Source organism: Oncorhynchus mykiss, chromosome 15 (genome assembly GCF_013265735.2).
Source record: "Oncorhynchus mykiss isolate Arlee chromosome 15, USDA_OmykA_1.1, whole genome shotgun sequence".
In the NCBI taxonomy this organism is placed as follows: Eukaryota; Metazoa; Chordata; class Actinopteri; order Salmoniformes; family Salmonidae; genus Oncorhynchus; species Oncorhynchus mykiss.
The window spans coordinates 59,178,732-59,205,839 of record NC_048579.1 but is presented as its reverse complement, the minus strand read 5'-3'; the positions used below and the strand labels follow the sequence as shown (position 1 = coordinate 59,205,839).

The 27,108-nt window shown below is 44.8% G+C and overlaps 1 protein-coding gene across 4 annotated transcripts in view; it reads right to left on the bottom strand.

The window, feature by feature from the left end:
* Window positions 1–27,108, bottom strand: part of LOC110490458 (synaptotagmin-1) — a 213,885-nt gene that overhangs the window by 15,601 nt on the left and 171,176 nt on the right. For 3 of the 4 annotated variants that reach the window (XM_036944838.1, XM_036944839.1, XM_036944840.1), the window contains 5 exons: window positions 15,707–15,879; window positions 12,387–12,512; window positions 6,132–6,299; window positions 4,451–4,618; window positions 1,370–1,487 (listed from right to left, as the gene is read on the bottom strand). In XM_036944838.1, the coding sequence (XP_036800733.1) occupies window positions 1,370–1,487; window positions 4,451–4,618; window positions 6,132–6,299; window positions 12,387–12,512; window positions 15,707–15,879 (753 nt within the window). The remainder of the gene's footprint in view (window positions 1–1,369; window positions 1,488–4,450; window positions 4,619–6,131; window positions 6,300–12,386; window positions 12,513–15,706; window positions 15,880–27,108) is intronic. The other variant, XM_036944841.1, reaches the window with a different exon arrangement.

Below are 27,108 nucleotides of genomic sequence, written 5' to 3'. Positions count from 1 at the left end.
GCTTTGCTTGCTAGAAGGGGCCCGCGCCAACATAGCCCTCCTTCCCAGAAGAAAGAAGTAGATTTAGAAAATTAGATTTCTCTGAGCAGAGCATCAACAAAAACTTTCTCCTGTCCACCTTTCTGTGTAGAACAGTATTGGTGGTGTGATGGTGTGATGTTCCCGAGGAGAGCATCATGGGAGAGTGTCTGGTATCCACCATGGTGTTTTCTGGCTCTCAGGGAGAGTTCTTCCCCCTGCTCACTGATGAATGGGAAGCTGCTCAACACTAGATGGATTACTCAGTACACACACTCTCTGCAGTGCACACACATGTGTGCCATATGTTTGTGTGTGTGTGTGTGTGTGTGTGTGTGTGTGCGTGCGCGTGCGTGCGTGCATGCGTGGTCACTATGGCAAATGTAACATTCTGTTACCATGGCGTCAGGCTTGCTTTTAAGAGTTGGTCAATTCATTAGAAATGTGTCTATCTATGAGCCTCTACAGGTGCATTAGTGATCCATGGCCGCAATGGCCAGGTGACTTTCCAAAGCGTTACTTCAGTGTAGTCCCTATGGGTTCTCCCACCAACATAAAGCAGGGTGTTCATTAGTGCCCACTGCGATCATTACTGTCCATGTGTATTTTCTCCCACGCAACAGCAGGTCTGCACAGTGGAGCCCAGTAACCACCACCCACACCCCTGATCCCTGGAGTACCTGGGTCTAATCACGTGTGCTGTTAGCATCACATTGGCATTGTTCTGGAGGACAAAATGCCATTTCTATTGCTGTCCACATTTTGTAGGTAGATTTTAGATATACATTAGTCACTTCAGATGCTATCTGTTATCTCCTGCCGATACAATGGTGGGCAATGATTGGTAGGGGACTGTTGTTGTTTGAGAGAAATAGCTGCAGGAAAATAGGAGACACTAAAGTGATTGCTGCCGAAGATGCGTTTTCTTAGACAAAAGATGAGCCTGTCGTGTGGAAAGCCAGCGGGAGCGCGGGGAGCGAAAGCGGCACACAATCAGAGCTCAACGTCTCCAACAGACACCAATTTCCCAAAATCCAACCTGACAAAACACTGGGCCCCACAATGACTCACCAAGCCTCCAGCAAAACCCCTAGAACAGCACAGAGAGGGGAGAGGGTAAAACAAGGGTTTCTAATACAAATACATTGAGCGTTCATTACCAGAGTGAGAGAGTGGCTTTGACTGAGGGTTTCAAAATGACAGCCCCTCATCTTGAATGGACATGACACAGGTGAGAGCAGGTCTGGAGGTAAAATGCCTCTTAGGCCTCCTGGCTGGCAATCATCTTGCCTGGCCATCCTTGTTGTGTTCCTCAGGCATCTGTTGTGGACCTCAGCTCTGCTCTGCTCACCTGACAAGCCTCCCACGTCCATCTTCTTCAGGTTCTTGGCCTCCAAGATGACCACGGTCAGCTTGCCAGCGGTGGGCACGTATCGCAGGGAGAAGCAGATATCACCCAGCTTCTCTTGCTGTGAGAGGAGAGAGAGAGAGAGAGAGAGAGAGAGAGAGAGAGCGAGGAGTCATGACCATAGCTAGGAATAAGGATGACGTTGTCTGCTGAAGTGACACATGGTTTGGGAGTGTAGTCTTGTCTGTCTAAAAGCTTAAACGCTTTCACATGGATTCTGTTTTCCCATTTGGGTTTTCTTGGATCTTTGTAGGGCGCGGGCTGAATTTGGCCCTTGGGTGAATTAATTTGGCCCCCCAAGTTTTCTGAGCAATTTTGGTTTGGGGGGGGGACATAAAATAATGTAACAAAAGACCAGGAATTCAGCTCCAAGAGATTTTAATTTAGTAAATCTGTCCCCAACTATTCCCACACATAATAGAGATATACATGCTATCATATCCAAATGTAATAAAGGTTTGAAATTCTTATGTTTTAGTCAAATATCATATCTGTTTGGGCTTCTTGTGGTCAATTTGACAAATTATTTGTAATTATGTTCCGAGAGACAGAACGTCATCAATCGTTCCCTTGTGTCATACACATCAACATCGAAATAAACAATCGTAGTCACAGAGTGAACAGACTCAAAATGGGATTTATATTTCTGGCATTACGCATATTAACAAGTGGAACAGACTGATGCTCAATAAGTGTCCCAGGTCCAACTCGAATTACACATGATCGGAAACAGCCACTATGAATAGACCTCATAAATCAAGGGCCAAGGAGGCCTGAACATTGATTTTTGTGTTATATACCAGAGGTCTTTCATCAAATTACAACCAAGACCGATTCCCTAATACTAAATATATGTGATGAGAATAGAATACGGTTGCCAGATGTGAGTTGTATATGGGATGGGGCAGGTTTATTCTCAGCCTGGGTTGCCATTACTCAGTCAGTGTATCTAGCTGTGCCTGGCCTGTACACTCAGCCCAGATCCGACAGGACTAAATAGACTCTCACTTTAATGACAGAGGCTCCAGCTTCATCAACATAAACACACACTCCTCCCGGGGAGACGTGGGCAGAGAGACTGAGAGTTAAAAAAACAGATATAAATCATGCTTGTCTGAAGCCATCATGGTCTAATTTATCCCAGAAATATCTGGGAAAGGCCAGCGCTGCCTTTTGTGCTGCTAGACCCTCTCTTGCCGAGAGAGCTTCATGTTTGACCCGCCAGGTTGAGGAGGATGTAAACACTGTTTCACAGCCGTTGTTCCCTCAGTCAATACCGGAGTGTTATTTCAAAGCACGTTCGCAGGTAAATCCAATTGTCACCTCGTCACTTTTCTTCTCGACAACAGACGCCGTTGTAAGGAACCTTTGTTTCTAGAAGAATACACGGCGGAAACAAACTAATTATGAAACCCCCTGATATGTTGATCATGTGTCGCTTAAAAAAGATTGGATTCCTTCTGAATTCATCTGGAATCCATCTGTTATTCTGGCAGTGTTTGACTTCATTTTAAAATGATGTGAACACTAATGCCGCCTTATCTTTTTCCACAGACCTATTGTATATGTAGTGGATAATCAACAAGGGGCTATGCATTCTGTGGAAAATAATGAACGACGTGGAACTCACCTTTTACGGAGTTGTATTATTTTCCAGAGAACAGATGATTATCAAAGTTGATTATCCCTTTTATACCATGGCTATAATTTAACACATTTGCCGCTACAAATGTTTTCATTTGCAGGTAGAAATGTGTTCAACATCCACTGTTTACTAGATAGCAAGTTTACTAGATAGTTACAGTAGTTGCCTTTATAGCCAAACAAACAGACTTGCTAGTTTAGTCCTATTATGAAAATCAAATTAAACAATGCCAATAATGTTTTCAATTCAACTTTTGCTTTCAAAAGCAGCTCAAACATAGAACATGTAAGAATGAACCATAGCCATTGAATTCTACAGTGCTGATATAACGTGCATTATAGGGAAATAATCCATGCTCTAGAATGCCCTTCAAGCCAATCAGAAACGAGTATTCAACAATACCATGGTATAATTAAGTAGTAAGGTGTGGAAAGTGTGTACGGTGTGGAAAATGGCCAATATACCACAGCCATGGGCTGTTTTTAGGATTTTACTGTTCTAATTCCGTGTGCAACCAGCATAGCAATCAGCATTCAAGGCTCGAATCACACAGTTTAGAATTAAGCAATAAGGAACCTTGGGGGTTTGTCGTATAAGGCCAATATTCCATGGCTAAGGGCTGCATCCAGGCACTTCGCGTTGCTTCGTGCATAAGAACAGCCCTTAGCCGTGGTATATTGGCCATATACCACACCTCCTCTTGCCTTATTGCTTAAATGATACCCCAGAGGAAATATTTGGGTCAACATGTCTCTCACTCTCTGTGGATGCATATATTTGCATAGATATGGGTAATGTGTCCATACATTTTTCTGAGTGGATATTGGGATTATTCTGAAGGACAAACTTTGCCCTTGGTCTAGTGTGGTCGTGCCAAACGTAAAAGCATGGGGAGAAATAGGAGTTGGCTATAGCGCACAAACAGATCTGGGGCCAGACTAGTGGTTCTCTGTGGCACCACAGGTGTGAAAATGAACCTTTACATGAACCTAGCGTGCTGCTAAAAACAAGGTTCCCCTAGCAAACCACGCTTAAATGCTGCAAGCCATAACATTTACCTTGAACATTGTATCTCCATCTCTCTTTTATTAATAGAATGAGAAGCATTGAGGGATGATTAAGTGACATTTTTCAAGAGAGATGGAATACCCTGGACTACTGTATGGCACTGAGCTCACTCTTCAACATTTTTAACATAGTCACACGATTGTCGTGTGATAAAATGTCTGATCGTGGATTTTCTAGAAATGAACTGTTACCTTGGTGACAACACTCCATGCAGACTGTCGTAACTTTAGGGAAGAAAATATTAGGAGTTTCTGATGTGTAAACTTGGAGTTATTACCTTATATATGTTGTATATATATTATATTATTTACCTCCTCCTTCTCGGCGCTCACAAGATCACGCCACTCCTCGGTCACGTGACTAAAGTCAATCTTGTTCATGGGCAGCTTCACGTCTCCGATGGCGTCGTGCTTGGAGAAGCGGTCAAAGTCATACACCGTCATCATCAGCGTCTTGCCTCCCAGCTCGACGTAGGGCACCTGGGGAGAACCATATAACCACTAGAAGAGTCTGTCCGAACATGAAACCTATCTCTAAGTGTCTTCTGGTGGAACTTACTTATCTCAATTAAGGATGAAAGTGAAGTAGTCTATTGTTGACACCTGTAGTAGCATAGTGGTGATAGATGTGCTTTACAAAATGTCCGCCAGATTGGCACGCTGCATCACAGCTACTCCCAGGCACTGGTATTACTTGTCAAGGAATAGAGAGGAGTCGTCGTGAGTTGGGGAAGTTCTGGTTCTAGAGCATTACAACTCAATCAACCCCACTCCTCCTCTCCTTCCTTCTCCAGTCCAGTCCGGACAGGCGGCAGGCAGTCTTATCTGCCAAAGATCCGGGGCGAAGGAAGGGGTGCTGGTGGAGGGGATGTGAAGAGGAGATGAGGGTGGGGTCTAGGATTTGATTCTTGATTGCCTCCAATTGAGCTGTTTTCCAGACAAAGCTCATTACAACACGGTGACAAACTGCCCGATTGGCTAGAAAAGAGATAAGACTTCTGAAGTTTGTCCTTGACACTATCACCACCACGACCAAAGAACACTCCTAGCTCCTTCATTTCTATAATGGAGCCACTTGTGATTACAGGTAGGCGCCGGTGGGATAAATAAAGCTTCACAGATCTACCATGTTTTCTGAATTCCAAAATAAATATGCTACTGGTATTTAACCACTCTGGCAACCACATATGCTACGTATTTCTTGCTGCAGACAAACACCTGCGCTCTTTGAACTGCTGGATGAATACCACAACTCTTCCTCCACAGATGAGATACTGTAGCTACAATCACATTTTCGAAACTGAGAAGGTTTTGCTCAAATTTAGGCCAAATCAAAACAAGAAAGAGAGAGAATAAGGAGAGATGTAAGTTTGCATCTGCCTGTTTGAATCCTGATCATACAGAGGCTGTGTGGACCAGGAGGCAGTGTGTCAGCAGGTTGTTACTGGGCCAGCTGTGTGGACCAGGAGGCTGTCTGTCAGCAGCTTGTTACTGGGCCAGCTGTGTGGACCAGGAGGCTGTCTGTCAGCAGGTTGTTACTGGGCCAGCTGTATGGACCAAGAGGCAGTCTGTCAGCAGCTTGTTACTGGGCCAGCTGTGTGGACCAGGAGGCTGTCTGTCAGCAGGTTGTTACTGGGCCAGCTGTGTGGACCAGGAGGCTGTCTGTCAGCAGCTTGTTACTGGGCCAGCTGCTCCATGTCTATACACCTTACCTGAGCGAACACACCACAGCATGCAAATGACTTGGTCATAGAACGAACAAACACAACCTGCTTAAACTACTGTGTGGTTTGTGTATTGTGTATTTGTCATATTCCTTGAGAAATGTCTATTGTTGCTATTATGGATAACAAAGTGTACTACTTCTACTACTACTACAACTAATACTACTCCAACACTATCAACTACTACTACTACTACTACTACTGCACAAACCTAGGTTTGAGAGTTGCATGAGTATTGTCTAGTCTACTCTTATACCTTGAATAAGTACCTTGAATTGGAACTGCTCGTTGAAGGTGGGGTTTAGGGTCTTCCGGTGGACCTTGGTCTCAAACTTCTTCTTTTTGTCAGGTAGCAGGTAGACCTTGACGTAGGGGTCCGAGGTGCCGCCCATGTCCATGGCTGGAAGGTCCGCAGCTTGGATGATCCCTACTATGAGCTGAGGAGAGGAAGGGTGGAGGGGAGACAACAGAGACTGGTCAGCACTACAGTCCTACCCACAGCAATACCAGACTACCCACAGCAATACCAGAGCCTTAATATGACTGTCATCCCACCACCATTCTAACAGAGCACCAAGCTTTGGTTCAATTGGAATAAACCCCGGTCTCATCACTGGTGCAAAACGCTGGGATGGAGAGACGCGGCATGTTATGGGTTCAAAACGATCTCCAGCAGAATTGAAGTCAAGAGCCTCTATAGTTTAGATTTAATTATGAGAAAGAGGCCCATCGGTAATCTCCTACAAAGGGATCCATACCTACATCCATACATTCTCATCTGTAGCTCTTTACATTTTACATCATGGAGGCAGGCCATAGGTGATATTAAAAGTAATGCTCCTGTGAAAGCCACGGTGGTTTAAGCCAAAGCAGCATTAAGGCGGCGAGCAGTCGAGGTCAGGACCTGTCAGAGCTCTGCAGTGATTGGCCTGTTCTCCACCACATCAGGCTGATAATTGATAACCATGCTGGGGGGCAGGGGAGGCTGATTGACCTGCCAGTCACAGCTGCTTCCTCCAAGGCCTATTGAGGCCTCCTAGTCAGTCAATCAACTTCCTGTCAGGCAGCCATCAACCTGCAATCTGGAGGGGGACCAGGGCACTCAGCCATGGAGCTCTCCAGCAGTTGTCAGAGCCAGCCAGCATGGATTATTGTAACGTGAGAAATAAGGCTACCCTCTGCCATTAAAATGCATGGATCGACGTAGCAATGGATGCTGGATCGCATCATATTTTGTGACCCGTGTTTTCGCAGTTCAGATCAGAGTGCTAAAGCAAGGCTCAGGGGTGATGGGACTCCAGCTGTAGGCTCCTGAGTGGCACTGTGGTCTAAGGCACTGTATCTCAGTGCTAGAGGTGTCACTACAGACCCTGGTTCTATTCCAAGCTGAATCACAACTGTGATAGGGTGGAAAACAATTGGCCCTGCGTCATCCGGGTTTTGCCGGGGTAGGCCGTCATTGTAAATAAGAATTTGTTCTTTAACTGACTTGCCTGGTTAAATACATATTTTTTTAAATGATGGGAGGATGATGATGGGAGTGGAGGATGACTGTGTGATGATACGATACAGAGGCCAAAGCAAATTCTCCACAGACAGCTCACTGTCCACGCACAGCACAAGTACACTGCACAGGAACGCAACATGGAAGGAACATAGATGGAACCCCCTCCGTCAATGGGGGTGATATTGTGCCAAAATGCACCCATGTTAATGCATAACATTCTCACAACATTGTTGTAACACAAAATAAAGTATACTCTTGTTATATACACTGAGCAGAGGTTGGAACCAACCAAAATCCGGAAAATAATTACATTTTTTCGAGGAACAGAACCAGAACCAGAACCAAAAATGAAAGTGATCTATACTGTTCTGGAACAGAACCATTATTTTAAAAGCATGGTAACTGGTTAATAGCATTATTTTATATTCCAGGCATTTTTTCCAGTCCAACAAAAAATTGACTACAATGCTTTCCGTAGTTGTGTCAAGTTGGATGGTAGTGGATCTCTACCTCGAACAGCTTGTTCCATTTCATCCCACAGATGCTCATGTGGATTGAGATCTGGTGATTGGGCAGGCCACTGCAGTCAGCTGAATTCACTGTCATGTCCGTGGATTCATTCCTATACAATCCTAGCCTTATGGCATGGGGCATTATCCTGCAGAATAAAATCTATTTGCAGATGGATACACTGATGCCATGAAGGGATGCACCTGATTGGCAATGATGTTCAGATATCCTGTGGCATTCAAATGTTGCTCCACTTTTATCAAGGGGCCCAATGTGTGCCATGAATACACACCCCACACTATCACACTACCACCACCATCCTGCAATGTTATCACGTAGCATGATGGATGCATGTACCCATACCCTAGTCCTCCTATCTGCGTGAAACAGCAGGAACCGGGATTCATCAGACTAGGCAATGATTTTCTAATTCTCTAGTGTCCAGTGTTTTCATTCCTTAGCACACTGCAACCGCAGAAAAGACGCCGCCTGCCATACCCCATTCGTGTCAAGGTACGATGAGTTGTGCATTCTTTTATGGGTCTCTAGGCACCAATGTTGTACTTGACTGTCAGTTGACCAACTGTAGCCAGTCTGTTGCGCTGCACAATTCATGTCAGCATCCTTTTTCCTCTTTCATCAATGACCCATTTTTGACCACTGGCCTACCGTTTGCTGGATGTCCATTGGGTGGTGGACCACTCTTGATTTACACGGGAAACTGTTGAGCGTGAAAAACCCAGCAGCGTTGCAATTCTTGACACACTCAAACTAGTGCACCTGGCGCCTACTACTATACCCCATTCAAAGGCACTTAAATCTTTTGTCTTGCCAATTCACCCTCAGAATGGCACACATACACAATCCATGTCTCAATAGTCTCAAGGCTTAAAAATCATTCTTTAACCTGTCTCCTCCCCTCCATTTATACGGATTGAGGTGAATTTAGCTGGTAACATCAATAAGGGATCATATCTTTCAGCTAGATACACCTGGTCAGTCATTGTCATGGAAAGAGCAGGTGTTCCTAATATGTTTGTTGTACACTCAGTGTAGTTTGAACATAAAGCTAAAGCAACCAAAAGGGAATGACTAAGATACTGTACATGTACTGTATATTCTTCAAAATGTATGAAATATATTTTGTTCTCTCCCCCATCTACACACAATACCCCATAACGACAAAGTGAAGACATGTTTTTAGAAAAGTTAGCAAATGTATGAAAATTAAATACAGAAATATGTCATGTGCATAAGTATTCACACCCCTGAGTGAATACATGCTAGAATCACCTTTGGCAGCTGTTTACAGCTGTGAGTCACTCTAAGTACATCTCTAAGAGCTTGCACACCTGGATTGTAAAAATCTTCAAGCTCTGTCAAGTTAGTTGTTGATCATTGCTAGACAGCCATTTTCAAGTCTTGCCATAGATTTTCAAGACAATTTATGTCAATACTGTAACTGGACCACTCAGAAACAATCAATGTCGTCTATCTGTGGGATAACTATTACAAAACTCAAATCAGATATTCTGCTGTGAAACCACCTCTATTGTTTAATACAACACATACAGGACAAATGTCCACAGTCAAGAGTTAAACAGTCAGATTCAGACTAGCTGAATATTTCATCATATTTGAATATTCTCAGAGGGACCAGTTGAGTCAAGTGTAGAAAGGGTCCAACAGCTACACTAAAGTGGATTATTAAAGGGTACTACTAAACTGGATTATTAAAACGTACTATTAAACTGGATTATTAAAGGGTACAACTAAACTGGATTATTAAAGGGTACTACTAAACTGGATTATTAAAACGTACTATTAAACTGGATTATTAAAGGGTACTACTAAACTGGATTATTAAAACGTACTATTAAACTGGATTATTAAAGGGTACTACTAAACTGGATTATTAAAACGTACTATTAAACTGGATTATTAAAGGGTACTACTAAACTGGATTATTAAAACGTACTATTAAACTGGATTATTAAAGGGTACTACTAAACTGGTTTATTAAAAGGTACTAATAAACTGGTTTATTAAAAGGGTACTATTCCAATCTGTGTTTGTGTTATGATATGATCCTCACGATACTGAACATCTGATCTGGCTTCTTTCACATTCCCCAGGTTTGTAAACCTGTGTGTGTTTAACGGAGGGGCAGTGTCCTGTCACAAAGAAGGGCATGCTGGGTCGTAACCCTTCCCTGTGTGTGTGATATTGTCCGCTGACGGGAGGCTGGAGAACGGTGTGCACCTACAATTGTGACTAAGCCCCGGGCAGCACGTCCTGAAAGGAGTTGTTCCGATACTCCCTCCCTGGTCCCTCCCTACGGCTCCACATAGCCACACAAACACTGCACACTTCAAAGGAGAAAGCGAAAGCCCCAAGGGGACGTGAAAGGAGCTGTCATATTCCTCCTGTCTTCTCTTGCTTTTTGCAGGAACCTCTGAGAATGTATTCTCTTTCAGAGGTCAATGGTAGAAGTACATTTGGAGAGGCAGAGAAAGGTAATGGGGAAAACGGTGGTTTTAATTATTCCTACCCAATATAATGGAGACGGTAAACTCTCTGTTATGAATCCAGAGGGTCTCCTTTCGACCCATTAAAAGGGACATTAATATGATGTTGAAAGAGGGAAATAGCATATTATGTCTCCCTTTCTGGCTCCTTTGTGGATCATTTGTGGTGAAGCTGCTGGTGGAGCTGCCACTGTACACTGGGTACCGAATCTTTTACAAACCTGTGCTCTCATTAAACCCCCAAAACCCCATTCTAATTGAGGCCTGGGCCAGTAGCCATCACTGGTGCTTAACTAACAGAAACAGGTGGAGACATTTGACCACATAGGTCTTTCTCTTTCCTCCATTCAGAGAGAGGCCCTGCTCTACTGAGCTGAGAAGGGCAGATTACCTTTAAACAAAATGAGAGCCCTCCTGTCCCCCCTGCTCCTCCACCCCCTCCTCCTCCCACCCAAAGTCCTCAGTAGAGGACAAGAGAACAACTAGTGGAACAATCACCTGTGCCAGCCACTCTTCCTCAGACTAGGGCAGTCTTTTCACCGTGATTGCTTCTACTCTGTGGACCTGATCTGAAGACACAGAAGCTGAGTGAGTAGGGGGCTCTGTGGCTCTCTGCTGTAGCTGCTGCTGAACTGAAAGTGGGTCAGACTGACAATAGTCCCTGGTTCCCTGGCTTGTCTCTCAGCCTCAGAGCTGGGTACTGTCAGTGAGCACCGGGCCCAATGCTCCAGGTTTCTCTCACACATACAGTGACAACTGCCATCCATTCATCATTGGATCCATTATGGAATTACGGTGCTTATTATTAATGGACCACTGTAATCACAGTCTCACAGAACAGAACAGGCTGGTATTGTTTTACACTGCATGACAGCTCAGTAAACTACTGGGAATGTGGATAGCTATATTAGACGCAATATATAAAATAAGTAATGTGACTAGTATTCAGTTAGTGCATTAGTCTTAAATGGTAATAAGGCTCTTTATCAGAATATATTTGAGTTATATCATGACTATTATGGCCATAACAACTGAGTGCGTGAGGGATTATTGTGATTATTAATCCTCTTGATTAGCATCATTTCTGTCTGTTACCGTCACTACATTCGCTAAAGCATTTTCATTTAAGGACAAACAGAGTGCTTGAGGGTCTTTCAGGGGAAAGTTGTGATGCATGTGGAGAATCTCTAATGTTCCGAACGTGTGGATAATATAATATGGCGGGTCAGCGAACACTTTCACCCAAAGTGACAAAACGATCCACAGAGAACTGTCAACATACTATCCATTCAGCTCATGTGGGAATTGAACCCACAACCCTGGTGTTGCTAGCACCATGCTCTAACCCAGTGAGACAATTAAAACTCCTGGCCACGTGGGTGAGACAGAGTGGCAGATGAGTGTGAGTGTTAATGACAGGGAGTTAGCAGGGCCTCAGTGAAGGACAGCAGAGCTTCCTCTCCATGCTGCCTTCCACCCTCCTCTACGATCTGTCACACAACATCTGGAAGTTGGTCTGCTCCTCAAGTCGCTCTGCTTTTTAAAACCCAGACGGAGGGAAAAATACAGCAGATGGATTCCAGAGGGGACTGTGTTCTCGTCAAGGCCGAAAGAAGGCACTTTTACAAAAAAAAACAGTAAACCTAGAAATACCGGATTGTTTGCGAGAGGAGGAGTGATTCATTCACAAACCAACCCAACCACCGTGACCCTCTGGTGAGGTGTATCTGATAAACTCTGGTTAACATGCTGCTGTTACAGGCATTCATTATAAACAGTGGTGATACAACAATGAACAGTAGGAGTAGGTTCTGCATTACCTGGGTAGGCAACATTTTCTCAGTGTTTTTTAAAAATGGATTGATGAGTCGATGGACCAACCACAGAGGAAGATGGGGGTGACCATACTTACGAAGGAGAGACCTTTCGGATAACAACGACAACGACAGTGAGACTGGATATCAGAGGCGGACCCTTACCGTATTCTCTGTGAAATTGTAATCCAGGCTGAACTGTAATTTGCCCAGTTTCTCTTCCTCCTTGGGCTCGGGCTCTTTCTCCGTATCGGTCAGGCCTGTCTCAGCGTCATCCTCATCCTTCAAGGCCTGAAGGAGACACCCACCAACAGTCAGTGCCCTCCGTGTGCCGCCTGTGCCAGCCCCTTAGACGGCTGTTGCCCTGCCCCGCCCCGGGCCTGCCAGCGGGTGTGCCAGCGGGCCCGTCTCCTGAAAAAAGCTGCCTCTCTTTCGGGGGATTATAATGGGGGGAGCAAGCACTAAAACACCACAGCTGTTAACACCAGGACATGCTCGGTGATGCGCTAGCCTTGGGCCGGGACCCCTGATGCGGTTCAATCAATCTGTGGGTGTTTTGGTCTGAGGGGGCGAGGGGGGAGAGAGATCAAATGATTGAGCCAAAAGATGAGAGTAATGGGCAGGCAGAGGAGGGATGGAGGGAGGGAGAGGAAGAGAGAGAGAGAAAAGGAGATGGAGAGAGAGAGAGAGAGCGCTTCTGCAAACCACAAATGACAATTCCCTTGGTGTTATTTCAAGAAGATCAGTCTGTGGTGCAAAAGAAATCAACAAGGAAATGTCAAGAGATGGCGCGAGTGAAGAAGAAGAAGAAGATGAGGAGTGAGTTTTCCTTTGCTAGCCTGGTTCTGAAGGGATGCTGGTAGTGATGGGGGAGAGGCGGGTTCGAGGCAGGGGGCAGTCAGTTTGTTATTGAATAGCATGCGATTAAAGAGGCAAAAACTAGCTCTCAATTACATTCAGTGTCAAAGTTGCCTTCCAAAGGTCAGACATTGTCAGACTGTCATTGTTGCATGCAGGGCATTCTCAGTAAACAGAACAGTACTCTGGTTGTGACCCCCACATTCTCAGTTTACTTATCATTCACCCATCAGGAGACACAATCGCATTGTCCGAACACTCAGCTGCATGTGTTACCCCCACGCCATGGAAGCTATAAGCATCATGCCAGCAGTAGGTAGGTAGGTGTTGGTAAGAGATGTTGTCATGGTTGTCATGGTGATGGTCAGGTTGCTGGTGTGAAAGCATCAAGGCTGAACAACATAGATTTGTTTGGAATTTGTACGGCCCATCTGAGTCCCCTCCTGGTGCAAGCAAACCTATAGTAAATTTTTCCCTAAGCAAAACTATAAAACATGTAATTGTTTGTTCGTTATTGCTTGCACAGAGAGAGGAGAGGAGTACAGCAGAATAGACAGCCATGTTCAACACCCACAATGTGTATTAGGTATTTTACTGGGTTAAGTCAAAGTCAAGTCAATCTGCCTGTTGGCTTCAGGTGAATGTGTGTTCAGGTGAATGCTTCAGGTGAACGTAAAGCTACTGTATGTCTAAACCTTACTACAGGTTTCAAAAGCAGTAACCTAGCAACTTAACCATTCTACTTTAGCTCATAGGCACATCTTTGTTTTGAAATGCAAAGCAAAGATTGAAAAGGCGCCAGATGGAGAATCAGTGTGGTTCAACCTTGTTAAAGCGCGCCCAGGGCTTCTTTCATACATATATATGTGCATGTGCAAGACTACGCACATATATAGAGCAGATATACATGTACTGTATGCATAGTTACATATATTTGGTTCTATAGGGGTAAGTTGTTGTCAAGAGGCTATCAAAACATCAGAGCAGCAGGCTTAAGGAGGATCCAACAACAATTGGGAACCTACCGCCAGTGACAATCCCGCACAGTCATCAGACACAACACAGATAAGGAGGACATAGAAGGAAGAAACACACATTAAAACAACCACACACAGGAGTTAACACAAGAGTCTGGGCACACCAGGAGAAATGACCGCTCGGAAGCCCATGGCCCCGCCTCTAGAATATCTAACCAATAGGTGTGTTGCATATGGAACCGATAGGGGTGTTGTATTGGCAGTGCGTAGCCTAATTGCTTGACGTGTAGTCGTAGCAGCTCCTAAATCAGCACAGGAAAAGTTGTGTATCTAAATATAATTAATTCTAGATTGAAGTCATTGTAATTCTATGGGGAGAAGTTTAAGATAAATCAGTGTTATTATAAAGCTTACCAACTGTCACTAGGAACAAGGACACAAGGCAGAGGCCTCTACAAATCAAAGAATTGTAAGCATTTCAACAAAAGCTCTTTGGTATGAATCAGATGAAACCTGTGGAGCTCACTCCTTATCAGACTGTGTAACACCTCTGCATCTCTGGCCTGTGTGGCTATTCAATTCCCTACTCCTACATCATCTCACAGGGCATTGTCCTCTACCCCAATTCAATGTCCCTGAATGATGATGTGAGCGGTGTTGGCGTGGACAGACGGCAAATTAAACTAACTTTGTCGGGGGGGGGGGGGTGAGAGCCTTCGTTAATGCAATTAGCATTCTAACTGGGGTTAAAGAGCTGTGTGTTCCCTATTCTCTCTGTGTGCGTTGGAGAGGGAGGGCGGAATTAATTCACTCCCCTCACTGGTAATTAGCTAATGTCATTTCTCTGGGTTGATACCACTGGCAATACAGCATATCGTACTCAGCGTTCATTGTTCTTAACACATTAAAATACTGAGAGGAACAGAAAGAGAGATTGAATTCTCTCTCTGAGGCTATTATAAACGACAGGCTTCCTTAACAGTCCTGCAATCAGAGTGGATGGGGAGGAGTCATCGCAGACGCAACAATGTCAACACAAGTCGTGTGTTATGTGTGTCCACTGGTCTTCTTGGGGGAGAGTTTGGCCTAAACCAGGTGCGGGTCAAACTACGGCACGCGGGCCCATTCAATTATTTTGGGTTATAACAAAACACTCCAGGCCGCACTTGAACTTTTAAAACTAGATACAAAGTATCTAAAAAAAATCTGTGCGGCCCTCCGTTGAATTTTGTCCCTCGAGCCAAAACGACTGCCCACCCCTGGCCTAAACTATATGTATGTCTGATAAATTGTAAAGTGAAATCGCTTTGTTATGTGAAGATTATTATTCTGACATATACTGTATATTAATTTATTTATAGGTTTCAATCATCAATGTACGCCAGGTGCCTGGTAAGTGTAATAAAAGTCAGTGACGTCATTTCTGGCTACAGTCAGTCACAGATAAAATGAAAGAGACTCACAATGTATAAAAATGTATATAACAATTATTATTTTTATACCTTGAAGTAAAAGGTAAGTTATATACAGTATATATGAGTAGAAAGTAGAAAATACAAAAGAAACTTGGCATTATCAAATACTACTGTTGACTAAGAAACTATTAACTCTAATCAATAACGTTCAATGGCAGTTGTACAAAGTCTTTACCTCGGTTTTCGCACCGTCGTTCACGTCCATCATGTTGATGGCATTCTTGCCCTTGTCTTTGCCCTTCTTCTTGTTCTTCTTCTTGAATATCCACTTCTTGCAGATGCAGAAGCAGCAGGAGAGGACCAGGACCACGGCCACGAAGGCGATGGAGACGATGGCCCAATTTGGCACTGGAGAGGGACACACAGGGACACAGGTTAAACGAGCTGATGTCAAAGATGGGGCCATACCTGGATGAAGAAAACCGCACCATTGCTCTCACTCTTCTTTTCTCAAACAACCAAAAGTGCCTCGTCCAGAATATGGCACCATTGTCTGACCAGAAATGCCTGTTCACCATCTCCCTGCATCTGACGAATGACTCTGATGGCGGGACGTTGAGACTACTTGTTGAAGAGAGCGGCTGCAGCAGCAGCTGGAGTGAATGAGGACACAGAGAAAGACATAAGGATGTGGGATGGCAGGTCACCTAGCGGTTAAGAGCGTTGGGCCAGTAACCGAAAGGTTGCTGATTCGAATCCAGAGCCGACTAGATGAAAAATCTGCTGATGTGCCCTTGAGCAAGGCACTTAACCTGAATTGCTACAATGTAAAGGTAACGTGCAGACGGAAGACTTTGATCACCAGTGGTGGGTGGCAGAGTCCCCGATCTGCAGTCTAGACATGGACTCCTAACGATTGCCCTCGAAGAGAGACGTTTTAAGCGTCCCGACGCTTCACTGAGCATCCTCGGCCAATTTAGTGGAAATAACAGAGGTTGGTATTTTCCACTTGCATTTAAACAAAACATTTCTCTCTGACAACTGATACTTTCACACCAATCACGGGCACATGGGTCAGGGTGTAGAGGTAATTTGCAGGGCCTGTTGGAGAGCGAGTTACCAACTGTAGCGTGACCATGTCGAGTCAGTGATTGCATGACCACTCATCATGTTCATGGGTTTTGACACTTCTTTCTCAAAGAGAGTTCCTATTCATACGTTTGTCTCAGATTCATCTCATACTAGCCAGTTTCTGAGAACTTTCTTTGAGAGCTTTTGTTATGTTGCCAGTCAATTTCTTAGCATTGCTCGTGGATGTGACCTACTCGGCAAAGGATACTAAAACAGCGATGGACCGTTATGTTACTTTAATTAAGAATGTAATGACATGTTTTTTTCCTCCCCACTGTAGGCCCTATTTTATATGAGGCTGAATGGACTAAACAGTCCAGCTGAAAGGTCCAGTCACAGGCAGACAGGGAGCCGCTCAGCTCCACAGCACAGTGATCACTCTAACAGCCTGCTGACAAACAGGGACGCCCATCTAAACAACAGGAGTCAGGCAGTTCTCCCCGACAGAACACACACACACACAGCCACCAGCTATGCACGGCACAAAAGTGGGTTGTTAAAAGTATCAGAGTGGACAGACGTGCTGTAAATAATGAGGACAGAAACACAGTGTCAGGCTCCTCCATTCTGGTGGGATAATTACAGCTTCTGCTCACAAACATCAAACACCTTGCAACCCACACCTCCTTTCAACAGAGAGGGCCACCAACAGGCCCATCAGTAACAGAGAGGACCACCAACAGGCCCATCAGCAACAGAGAGGGCCACCAACAGGCCCATCAGCAACAGAGAGGGCCACCAACATGCCCATCAGCAACAGAGAGGGCCACCAACAGGCCCATCAGCAACAGAGAGGGCCACCGACATGCCCATCAGCAACAGAGAGGGCCACCAACAGGCCCATCAGCAACAGAGAGGTCCCCCAACAGCAACAGAGAGGGCCACCAACAGACCCATTAGCAACAGAGAGGGCTACCAACAGGCCCATCAGCAAACAAACTATGTTTTTGTCAATATTTACCAAACACAAGATGGAGACCGAGTGGTAGATTCAGGCTGGTTTGATTTACTTTATCACTGAAGGATCTGATAATTGAACAGTTTTCCCACCTAAATAAATTCCACCACGCTATACTGAACAAAAATATAAACACAACATGTAAGTGCTGGTCCAATGCTTCATGAGCTGAAATAAAAGATCCCAGAAATGTTCCATAAGCACAAAAAGCGTATTTGTTTACATCCCTGTTAGTGAGCATTCTCCTTTGCCAAGATAATCCATCCACTTGACAGATGTGGCATATCAAGAAGCTGAATGAACAGCATGATCATTACACAGGTGCACATTGTGCTGCGGACAATAAAAGGCCACTCTAAAATGTGCAGTTTTGCCAAACAAGTTTTGAGGGAGCGTGAAATTGGCATGCTGACAGCAGGAATGTCCACCACAGCTGTTGCCAGAGAATTGAATGTTAATTTCTCTACCATAAGCCGCCTCCAACGTCATTTTCGAGAATTTGGCAGTACGTCCAACCGGCCTCACAACTGCAGACCACGTGTAACCACGCCAGCGCAGGACCTCCACATCGGCGTCTTCACCTGGGGATCATCTGAGACCAGCCATCCAGACAGCTGATGAAACTGAGAATTGTCTGTAATAAAGCTTTTTTGTGTGGAAAAACTCATTCTAATTGGCTGGGTCTGGCTCTCCAGTGGGTTGGCCTGGCTTTATGCTGCAGTAGTTTATGTGTCGGGGGGCTAGGGTCAGTTTGTTATATCTGGAGTACTTCTCCTGTCCTATTCGGTGTCCTGTGTGAATTTAAGTGTGCTCTCTCTAATTCTCTCTTTCTCTCTCTCGGAGGAGGACCTGAGCCCTAGGACCATGCCTCAGGACTACCTGACATGACGACTCCTTGCTGTCCCCAGTCCACCTGGCCGTGCTGCTGCTCCAGTTTCAACTGTTCTGCCTTATTATTATTGGACCATGCTGGTCATTTATGAACATTTGAACATCTTGGCCATGTTCTGTTATAATCTCCACCCGGCACAGCCAGAAGAGGACTGGCCACCCCACATAGCCTGGTTCCTCGCTAGGTTTCTTCCTAGGTTTTGGCCTTTCTAGGGAGTTTTTCCTAGTCACCGTGCTTCTACACCTGCATTGCTTGCTGTTTGGAGTTTTAGGCTGGGTTTCTGTACAGCACTTTGAGATCAGCTGATGTAAGAAGGGCTATATAAATACATTTGATTTGATTTGATTTATTTCAACTGACTGATTTCCTTATATGAACTGCAGCTTAGTAAAATGGTTGAAATTGTTGCATATGCGTTTATATTTTTGTTCAGTATAATTACAGAATAATTATGACCATAGAAAAGATTACATAGTACATTTCCTCTCTGTACTCAGAAACCTGTTGTGGTACTACTAACTCTATTCGTATGGAACAATGGGAGGCAATTGGCTTCATTGTAAATCTAACGTTTGTCACCTTTCGGTGCTACTTTGAAGACTCTATATCTGCAGGCCACTAGAAAGAACCATCACAGGAGAAATATATGACGGTCTATTCTCCCTGGGGCTTTGGCTCACCAGCGCTTCACTGAATTTCCCTCACCTCCTCGCCGTCAGAGAGGAGGGAAAGGGAGAGAACAAAATCAATGCGCTGTTGACAAAATCGATAAGCACTCTCCTTTTAGGAAAAACATTGAGTGATGCTCTAAAATATCTTTGGGATCTACAGCCTTGGCCTTGGCACAGTGGTGTGCTAATGGCAGGGACAATCTCCCCCGATACACCCCATTTTGAATTCACCCCCTTGAGCTGTGGTCTCCGAAAAACTGGTTTTCTGTTGCTCACAAAGTTGTTGAAGAAAAACATTTGAAAAATACAAAATATTGTTTTGAAACTTGTTTGTTATAATTGTTTTAGTGGTAAAATTATGTCACTTTGCATTAGTATGGTAATTATCGATACCTTTATATAATTGTCGTGTCTTTGGCTATGCAGGATTAAGTGATATGACATGCTATTCTATAAAATAATTTCTCCGTAATTAATATTACCTGATTGAGCTAATCATGTTAATGTAATTAACTAGAGAGTCGGGGCACCAAAAAATAATATTTATAGAGCTGTTATCTTCCCGAATAAACTTTTAAAGACCTAGTAATATTTTACATCAATAGCAGTCAATATTAATCGTCATCTAAATTCAGTCTCATCTGAAAGTTGTAAATTCTTGGTTATCTGCACGAACCCTGGCTAACAAGTTGAATCAGCAATACAAAATTGGGTTTAATTATTTATTTCCTAAATAACTAACCAATCACACAGAATTACACATACACATAATTAAATCATAACTTGATTACAAATAACGTCATAAAGGAAAACGTCCCTAGCGGGCGGAACAGATATGACAGCTTGTTACACAAAAGAAAAGGGCTGGGTTTGAGTGAAAGAGCGGGAAGACTGAGGAACAAATGGCGAAGCTGTGCTATCGTAAATACAGCATCTTATGCATTCTAAATTACTGCCCATTTGGAAAAGGAAAATGAAATAACTATTTACTCTGAGCTGCGCTTCGGTAGGTTGGTGTTAGATGGAAGGCCGTCTTGCCCAACCGAGTCCTTTGTCCATTGAAGAATGTCTCTGCTGGTAAATTGGATACGTTGTAGTGATGTCATTGTGTGGTAGATGGGATACTCTGTCTGTTCCTTCCTAATCTGCGTTTGCAGCTGCTGTTGGCCAGGAGTATGCGGCAACGCAGGCGTTTGGAGGAGTGTGTTACCAGTCCGGTGCAATCTGTGCCGGTCCCACTAATTGGGAATCATACAAATCACCAACATAGAAACATGAAAACTAGAACACCCACATAGAAAAAATAAACTAGACTAACACCCCAGTCACCTGACCTGGAGCTGGACCGGACACCGTGCTCGGACTGGGCATCGGCGCAGAGGAGAGCTCCTGCCATGGAGCTGGACTGGACGCCGTGTCTGGAAGCTCCGGAACGTTGACCCTCGCTGAAGGTTCCGGACCGTTGACCGTCGCTGGAGGTTCCGGACCGTGGACCGTCTCATGAGGTTCCGGACCGCTGACCATCGTTGGAGGTTCCGTACTGTGGACCGTCTCAGGAGGTGGGAACCGTCGCCGGAAGCTCTGGACTGGGAGGCCTCCAGTGCGCCTCCACAGTCCGGTACGTCCTGTGCCTGCTCCTCGCACTCGCCCAGATGTACGTCTCCACAGCCCAGTAAGTCCAATGCAAGCTCCTCACACTTACGTAAGTGTGAGGTGTGTCATCGAACCGGTACCATTGATGCAGGCTATACGCACCAGGTCTCCGGTGCGCCTTCACAGCCCAGTACGTCCTGTTCCTTCTCCCTGCACTCTCCCTTAGGTGCGTGTCACCAGCCCGGTACCACCAGTGCCGGCCCCACGCAGCGACGGTTCCCAGTCCAGAGCTTCCGGCGACAGTTCCCAGTCCGGAGCTTCCGGCGACGGTTCCCAGTCCGGAGCTTCCGGCGACGGATCCCAGTTCGGAACTTCCGGCGACGGTTCCCAGTTCGGAGCTTCCGGCGACGGTTCCCAGTCCGGAGCTTCCGGCGACGGTTCCCAGTCCAGAGCTTCCGGCGACGGTTCCCACCTCCTGAGACGGTCCACAGTACGGAACCTCCAACGATGGTCAGCGGTCCGGAACCTCATGAGACGGTCCACGGTCCGGAACCTCCAGCGACGGTCAACGGTCCGGAACCTTCAGCGAGGGTCAACGTTCCGGAGCTTCCAGACACGGCGTCCAGTCCAGCTCCATGGCAGGAGCTCTCCTCTGCGCCGATGCCCAGTCCGAGCACGGTGTCCGGTCCAGCTCCAGGTCAGGTGACTGGGGTGTTAGTCTAGTTTATTTTTTCTATGTGGGTGTTCTAGTTTTCATGTTTCTATGTTGGTGATTTGTATGATTCCCAATTAGAGACAGCTGGTAATCATTGTCTCTAATTGGGGATCATATTTAAGTAGTGTTTGTTCCCACCTGTGTTTGTGGGATATTGTGTTTAGAGTTAGTGCACGTAGCACCTCTGTAGTCACGGTTCGTTGTTAGTTTATTGTTTATTTGTCTTTGTTAAGTTTCACTTTATCATAACAATTATGTGGAACTCAACATCCGCTGCGCCGTGGTCCGTTTCTACAAACGATCGCGAAAATAACAGTGAAATGTGGCATTATTTTGACGAGGCAGACTGCACTGCAATTGGATTCCGTTGTGCATCATGAAATATAATATGTTTAAATGGTACTGCCACCTTCTGTGGTTATTTACAATGTGTTGTCATCAGTGGTACAACTGTTATAATGCACAGCCCATTGCTGTGAAATCCAACGCAATAACTCAGGCCTTATCTATTTTATTGGGCATGTGTCTAATACTGAAAGACACTTTTGTGTTGCTTAATTAAAATAACCTGAGTCCCCGAAAGCAATAAAAGCATTCCCTAATTAACTACATGGTGCGTCTATTCTCTCTTGAGACCGCGACGCCAGCGGGTGCACTGCACTTCAACTTTAAGCAGTAGTTAACTCTCGTTTCGCCACACACAACGGTGAACGGAAAATGATGCAGGCGCCGGATGATGGAATGCGTGTTTGGTGTTCACAGCTCCGGAGGAGAGGCGCAAATCACATTTCTGCAGCCGTAGTCAAAAACCATCCAGTCAGCGGCAGCCAATGTGCCTCGACGCCACACAATGAGACGGCTTTCAGCTGTGAATATCAACGTCCTCCGGGTGCCTTCAAGGACACAGCATGGCCTTTTGGCTCATTCGCTCCGAACCAGAAGGCTCCAGCTGCATTTGTCTGGCGCTCCGAGTCGCCCGCTTTCTTATCAAACCTTTGTTTTTTTTTCTTCCAGACAGAATTGATCTGATAACCGGCTGGAATGGGGACCATTGAAATATGACAGCTGAGTTATCAGACAGGGTTTTTTAACAAAACCTTGCAGACTGCCAAAGGCTATGGAACTCTTGACACACGGAACAATGCAAACAGGATGAGGGACTTTTGGTTCTAACACATCTTTTCAGACATACTCTCTGTGGATGAAGAAGAAAAGGTTACAGTAACTGAAAGGTAATCCTCTCACAAAGTCCGCCATTTTACTGAACGTCATCTGTAAGAGACTCTTGGCTCTATTTAACAGCTTATTTTAAAGGAATCTGTCATGACTTTAATTAAATAGCAGAAAACAAATAATTCAGTCAACATTCATTCTGGGTTATAGACTATGGGGATGTTGCCTATATGAATGCAGCTGCCACTGTATTTAAGCCTTTTGATGCAGTTTATCATAGTGCACTAGTGTTTATTACAGACAATTCGTTCAGTACACATCACTGCATTCTGTAGCTTCATTGTTACTTAATTGTTAACTTGCTAACTTCTAGACGTATGAGATACCAGACGTTAGGGATGGCTAACTGGACATCCCTACAATCTCCACTGAGTTACAGGTAGGTAAATTTAAAATTTTAAAATTTTAAAATGTGTTTTTTTTCACCTGGAATGATCTCCAAGGCTCTCTAAAATAGGATGAATTGGTGCCACTGGGACAATTAAAAACGATTGAGGACATTTTTACTGAATAATGTTTGTTTTCTATGATTGTGTTTTGCTTTTAGTGTTTTGATGTGAATATTCATGTAATATTGATGCATATTATTGATGTGTATATTGATGAGTATTGTTCAAATCAAATTGTATTTGTCACGTGTGCTGACAAGAACAGGTGTAGACTTTACCGTGAAACTCTTACCCAACAATAAAAAGTAACATTGATGTACAGTATATTTAGTATATTATTGAGTATAGTGTACATTTATGTGCACTGATGTCTATTGAAGTGATGCTCAACTGAGAGACACAACCACTGTCAGTGTGGCAATAGATAGAGCAGGATCAGTCAAATTGGTGAGACACAAAGTAGGAATAATGGAAGCTAAAGGGCTCTATTTCATTATCTAGTTTTGGGGCAGAATGCAATACTATCTCAATGTTTCCGGCCACAGGGCAGAGGCAGTCTGAGGGAGTTGGAGCGGTTAGATTTTTCACGACGGGTGAGGTTGATGGGACGGGCCCATAGTAATCAGTCACTTGGGGTCTGCCCCGGGGCACAGGGGGAGCTTCCTGCTTGTCATCACATTACCCATGGTCCTCTGAGGAGATATGTGCCTCCTTACATCATTATACAAAGGATCCAATAGACTGGCAACAGTAGTGGGCGGGGGGGGGGGGGGGGGGGGGGGGGTGATGATGTATCAGGGTAATAGGCATGGCAACACAAACTAATATATTGTGACAGCACACTGTTGGTCAATTAACCTTGACATTACATGTTGTTATGCCAACAAGAGCAGCACCCCCAGTCCTTGCCCTTTCCCACTGTGGGAACAATAACAATGACAGTGCAACAATAGCTGCAAATGGGGTAGGATGAATATGTAACAGAAAAAGTAACTAGCTACACAAACTGGTATTTGTGTTAAGATTTATGTAAAACTAATGAGGAAGAAAGTGATTGAGTTTCGGACCAGGCCTCTGATTCCCTTCTTTGAAAGGCTACTCTGGGGGTGGGTAAGGTGGGAGGTAGCGTACTGGGACTCTCAAAAGGGTCAAGCATCACACTGTTGATGAGGGGGGGATCTCCCCCTGCACTCCATGGAGCACCCTCCTGACATGGGCTCGGTTGGGCGGGGGGGCAAGAAGTTTGGTCCGAGGAGGGCTGTTCTTCCCGTCTGTAAGCTGCTAGCTCTAAGTTCTGGTCCCCCAGCCCCCTCCTGCTGCCTCATGGCAGGCCTACTGGCTCAGTCCAAGGGCCGGGAGAGGACCGGGACTAGAGCCAGACAGAGAGGGACAGAGAAGTTTGTCTTTGCTAATCTACCACCAGTCTAATCCTCAAAGGGTGCTGTCATTTCTGAGCAGAATCTAAGTGAAATAAACTACTCAGTAATTATTCTAAATTTTTTTTTTTTGAAATGTTAGAGTTTTCAGTCACCTGTACATTTAATTTCTTTTAAAATCCCAAACAGTCCATTTTGTAATGAGTATGTATAGCTTTCAGTGTAATTCCCACAGAAACAGGTGTGAAAAACCCACTCATATTGACAGCCTTTGAAAATACATGTTTTTAGAAATGTAATTTTCAATACGTTTGTCTGTGTTATTTAGAGTAATGGAGGAGAGTGTGGAGACAGCAGTTATGGAGCAAAGCATTTCTAACACTGAGAGGTTCATTATTGTCACTGAAAACAAAAACCCTTTGGTGTTTAGAGGGAGTGCTGGAAAATTCATTACAACGCCTCCCTCTTAGGCCACAAGGCCCTGAGCATGGTGTGGTGCGGCCCAACACAAACAGACAGCTGCAGCGGATACACCCCTCTGAGTGTGGCCATGAGCTTTATGTGGCGCTCGCTACGGCATCACATGGCGTTCTCCATACACATTACTTCATGCAAGCCAATACTGTCAGTAGTCTGACCACAAACCTTTAGTGGTAAACTTGAAAGAGAGAAAAAAATGGGACAGTCTGCATTAATCTCAACAAACATCCTTGCGGATGGAGCTACAGCAGGTAATGGAGGAAGTAATGCTTTTAATAACATCGTCTTTGTTGTAGGTCCTCCTTGGTGTGAAATAGTTTTGAGACAGCGAATGAGAAATGATTTGATTTATTTTAATCCCGATTAGCTGACGCCAATGGCAACAGCTAGTCTTACTGGGCACGTGACGAACAATACATTACAGACTAAAGACTTAACAATTTCCATACACTACATGTTCATGTTTTGAAATGTATGTGTGTGTGCATCTATCAGTTACACATACATGTCAGTACTTACACACAACAAGCAGGTCACATGGGGGAGAGGCGTTGTTCCATGTGGTGTTGCTTAATTGTTTTTTAAAACCAGGTTTGGGGGTTTAAAATACTTTTGAGAAGGGAAAATGTATGAAGAAAACACTGAAGATTTTTGGAGGGATGAAATTCAACTCCGTTTGAAAAACTGCCACTTCTAGCAGCATCGGCCAACAGATGGGGCTGAAGAGGAGCTTCTGGCTTGGAGATTAATCCATGGATCTTTGTTAATGTCACAAGGCATTCCACTGGGTTATACCAGAGATACAGCACAAGATGCCCGACTCTGACAACACCGTGCATTCAGCTTTACCTCCAGGAGTCAAGTCTTATAGATAACCATCTATTTCTATGTAGAAATACCCACAATGAATAATTTGCTATGGCAATGAATTGATTCTGTCTTATTCATTAATGACCTGTCCCAATACTGGGAGTAGCTGTATCGATATTCCCTGGCACAAACACGTCGTTGGGCATTCATCAGGCTGGCAGCGCTCGGCGCGGAGCTTCTCGTTTTCTATTTCTGACTGAGTGCTGGAGCAAAAACTGTAATTTAAACTCTACTATCATGGAGTGGCTTTTTCGGTGGCTGCTTTCAGATAGCATCTCTGTCTGAGGCACACCCAACAACCCCTTATTTAGTCGTTGTCCACATCACGCAATGTGATAATTAGGGAGAGAGGTGGTACATGGGTTGTTACAAAGCCTAATGGGCTGGTTGCCACCATGTCATTGCCAAATACAGACAGCAAAAAGAGAGAAAGACCGGGTGTTTTGGAAGGGTAACACAACTCCATTGTGAGAGTGCTGAGGCACCAGGTTAGCTGTTGCTGGCTAGGATTGGGGGGGGGGGGGTTTAGTAGCTAGATGTGGCAGGTGGTATATCTTCAAGCCCTCTCACGGTGAAACAGTTCTGATATGAGGGACCATTACTCTGAGGCACAGGGGACATCAGAGTCACCCCCCTACAGTGTCTTCATTATGGCTTCCATATGCTCCTCAGTGGTGCTAATTTCATTGGAGCGCCCAATGGCTCCAACACACTTCTAGGAAGTGTTTGTCGCTTGTCAATCAATGAAAGTCTATCTCTGGTCTGATGGGGTAAAGTCCAGGGCAGCACATACTGACCACGGACTACTGTCTAAAGCTTCTACGGCTTTATTTCCCAAAGCAAATATGTTGTTGGTTTTAAATGAGCCTCCCTAGACGCAGGATAAATCTCTAATCAGGCTCCCTGTGCTATGAATGTAGGACAGCATAATAAAACAAGTGGTGTCATTCACGTTGGAGCTAAAGCAATAGAACCTCTCTTTTTCACGGGAGCCGTTTCCTGACACGGGAATTACTTCCACATGAGCCGGTGGATATGTCTATATTTAAGACTTGGGAGGCTGAACGCAACAACGTCCACTGGATAAGTAGGTTGGGGTTTGGGATAAACAAAGGATGCTGCTGTCCCAAACTAACTGCTTCTGTTCCACAGACATTACAGGCAAAGACAAGTGTCTCCTCCAGAATCACTGGGTGGAACAATTTTATATAGGAGTGATGGGCTCACAGTTGGTCAGGATTCCAACATGCTGTAGTCGTGTCTCCTGTCGGGGGAGGGTATTGATGGAGGGAAGAAACGCAGGGTGCCCAGCAACACAGACAACCTTGG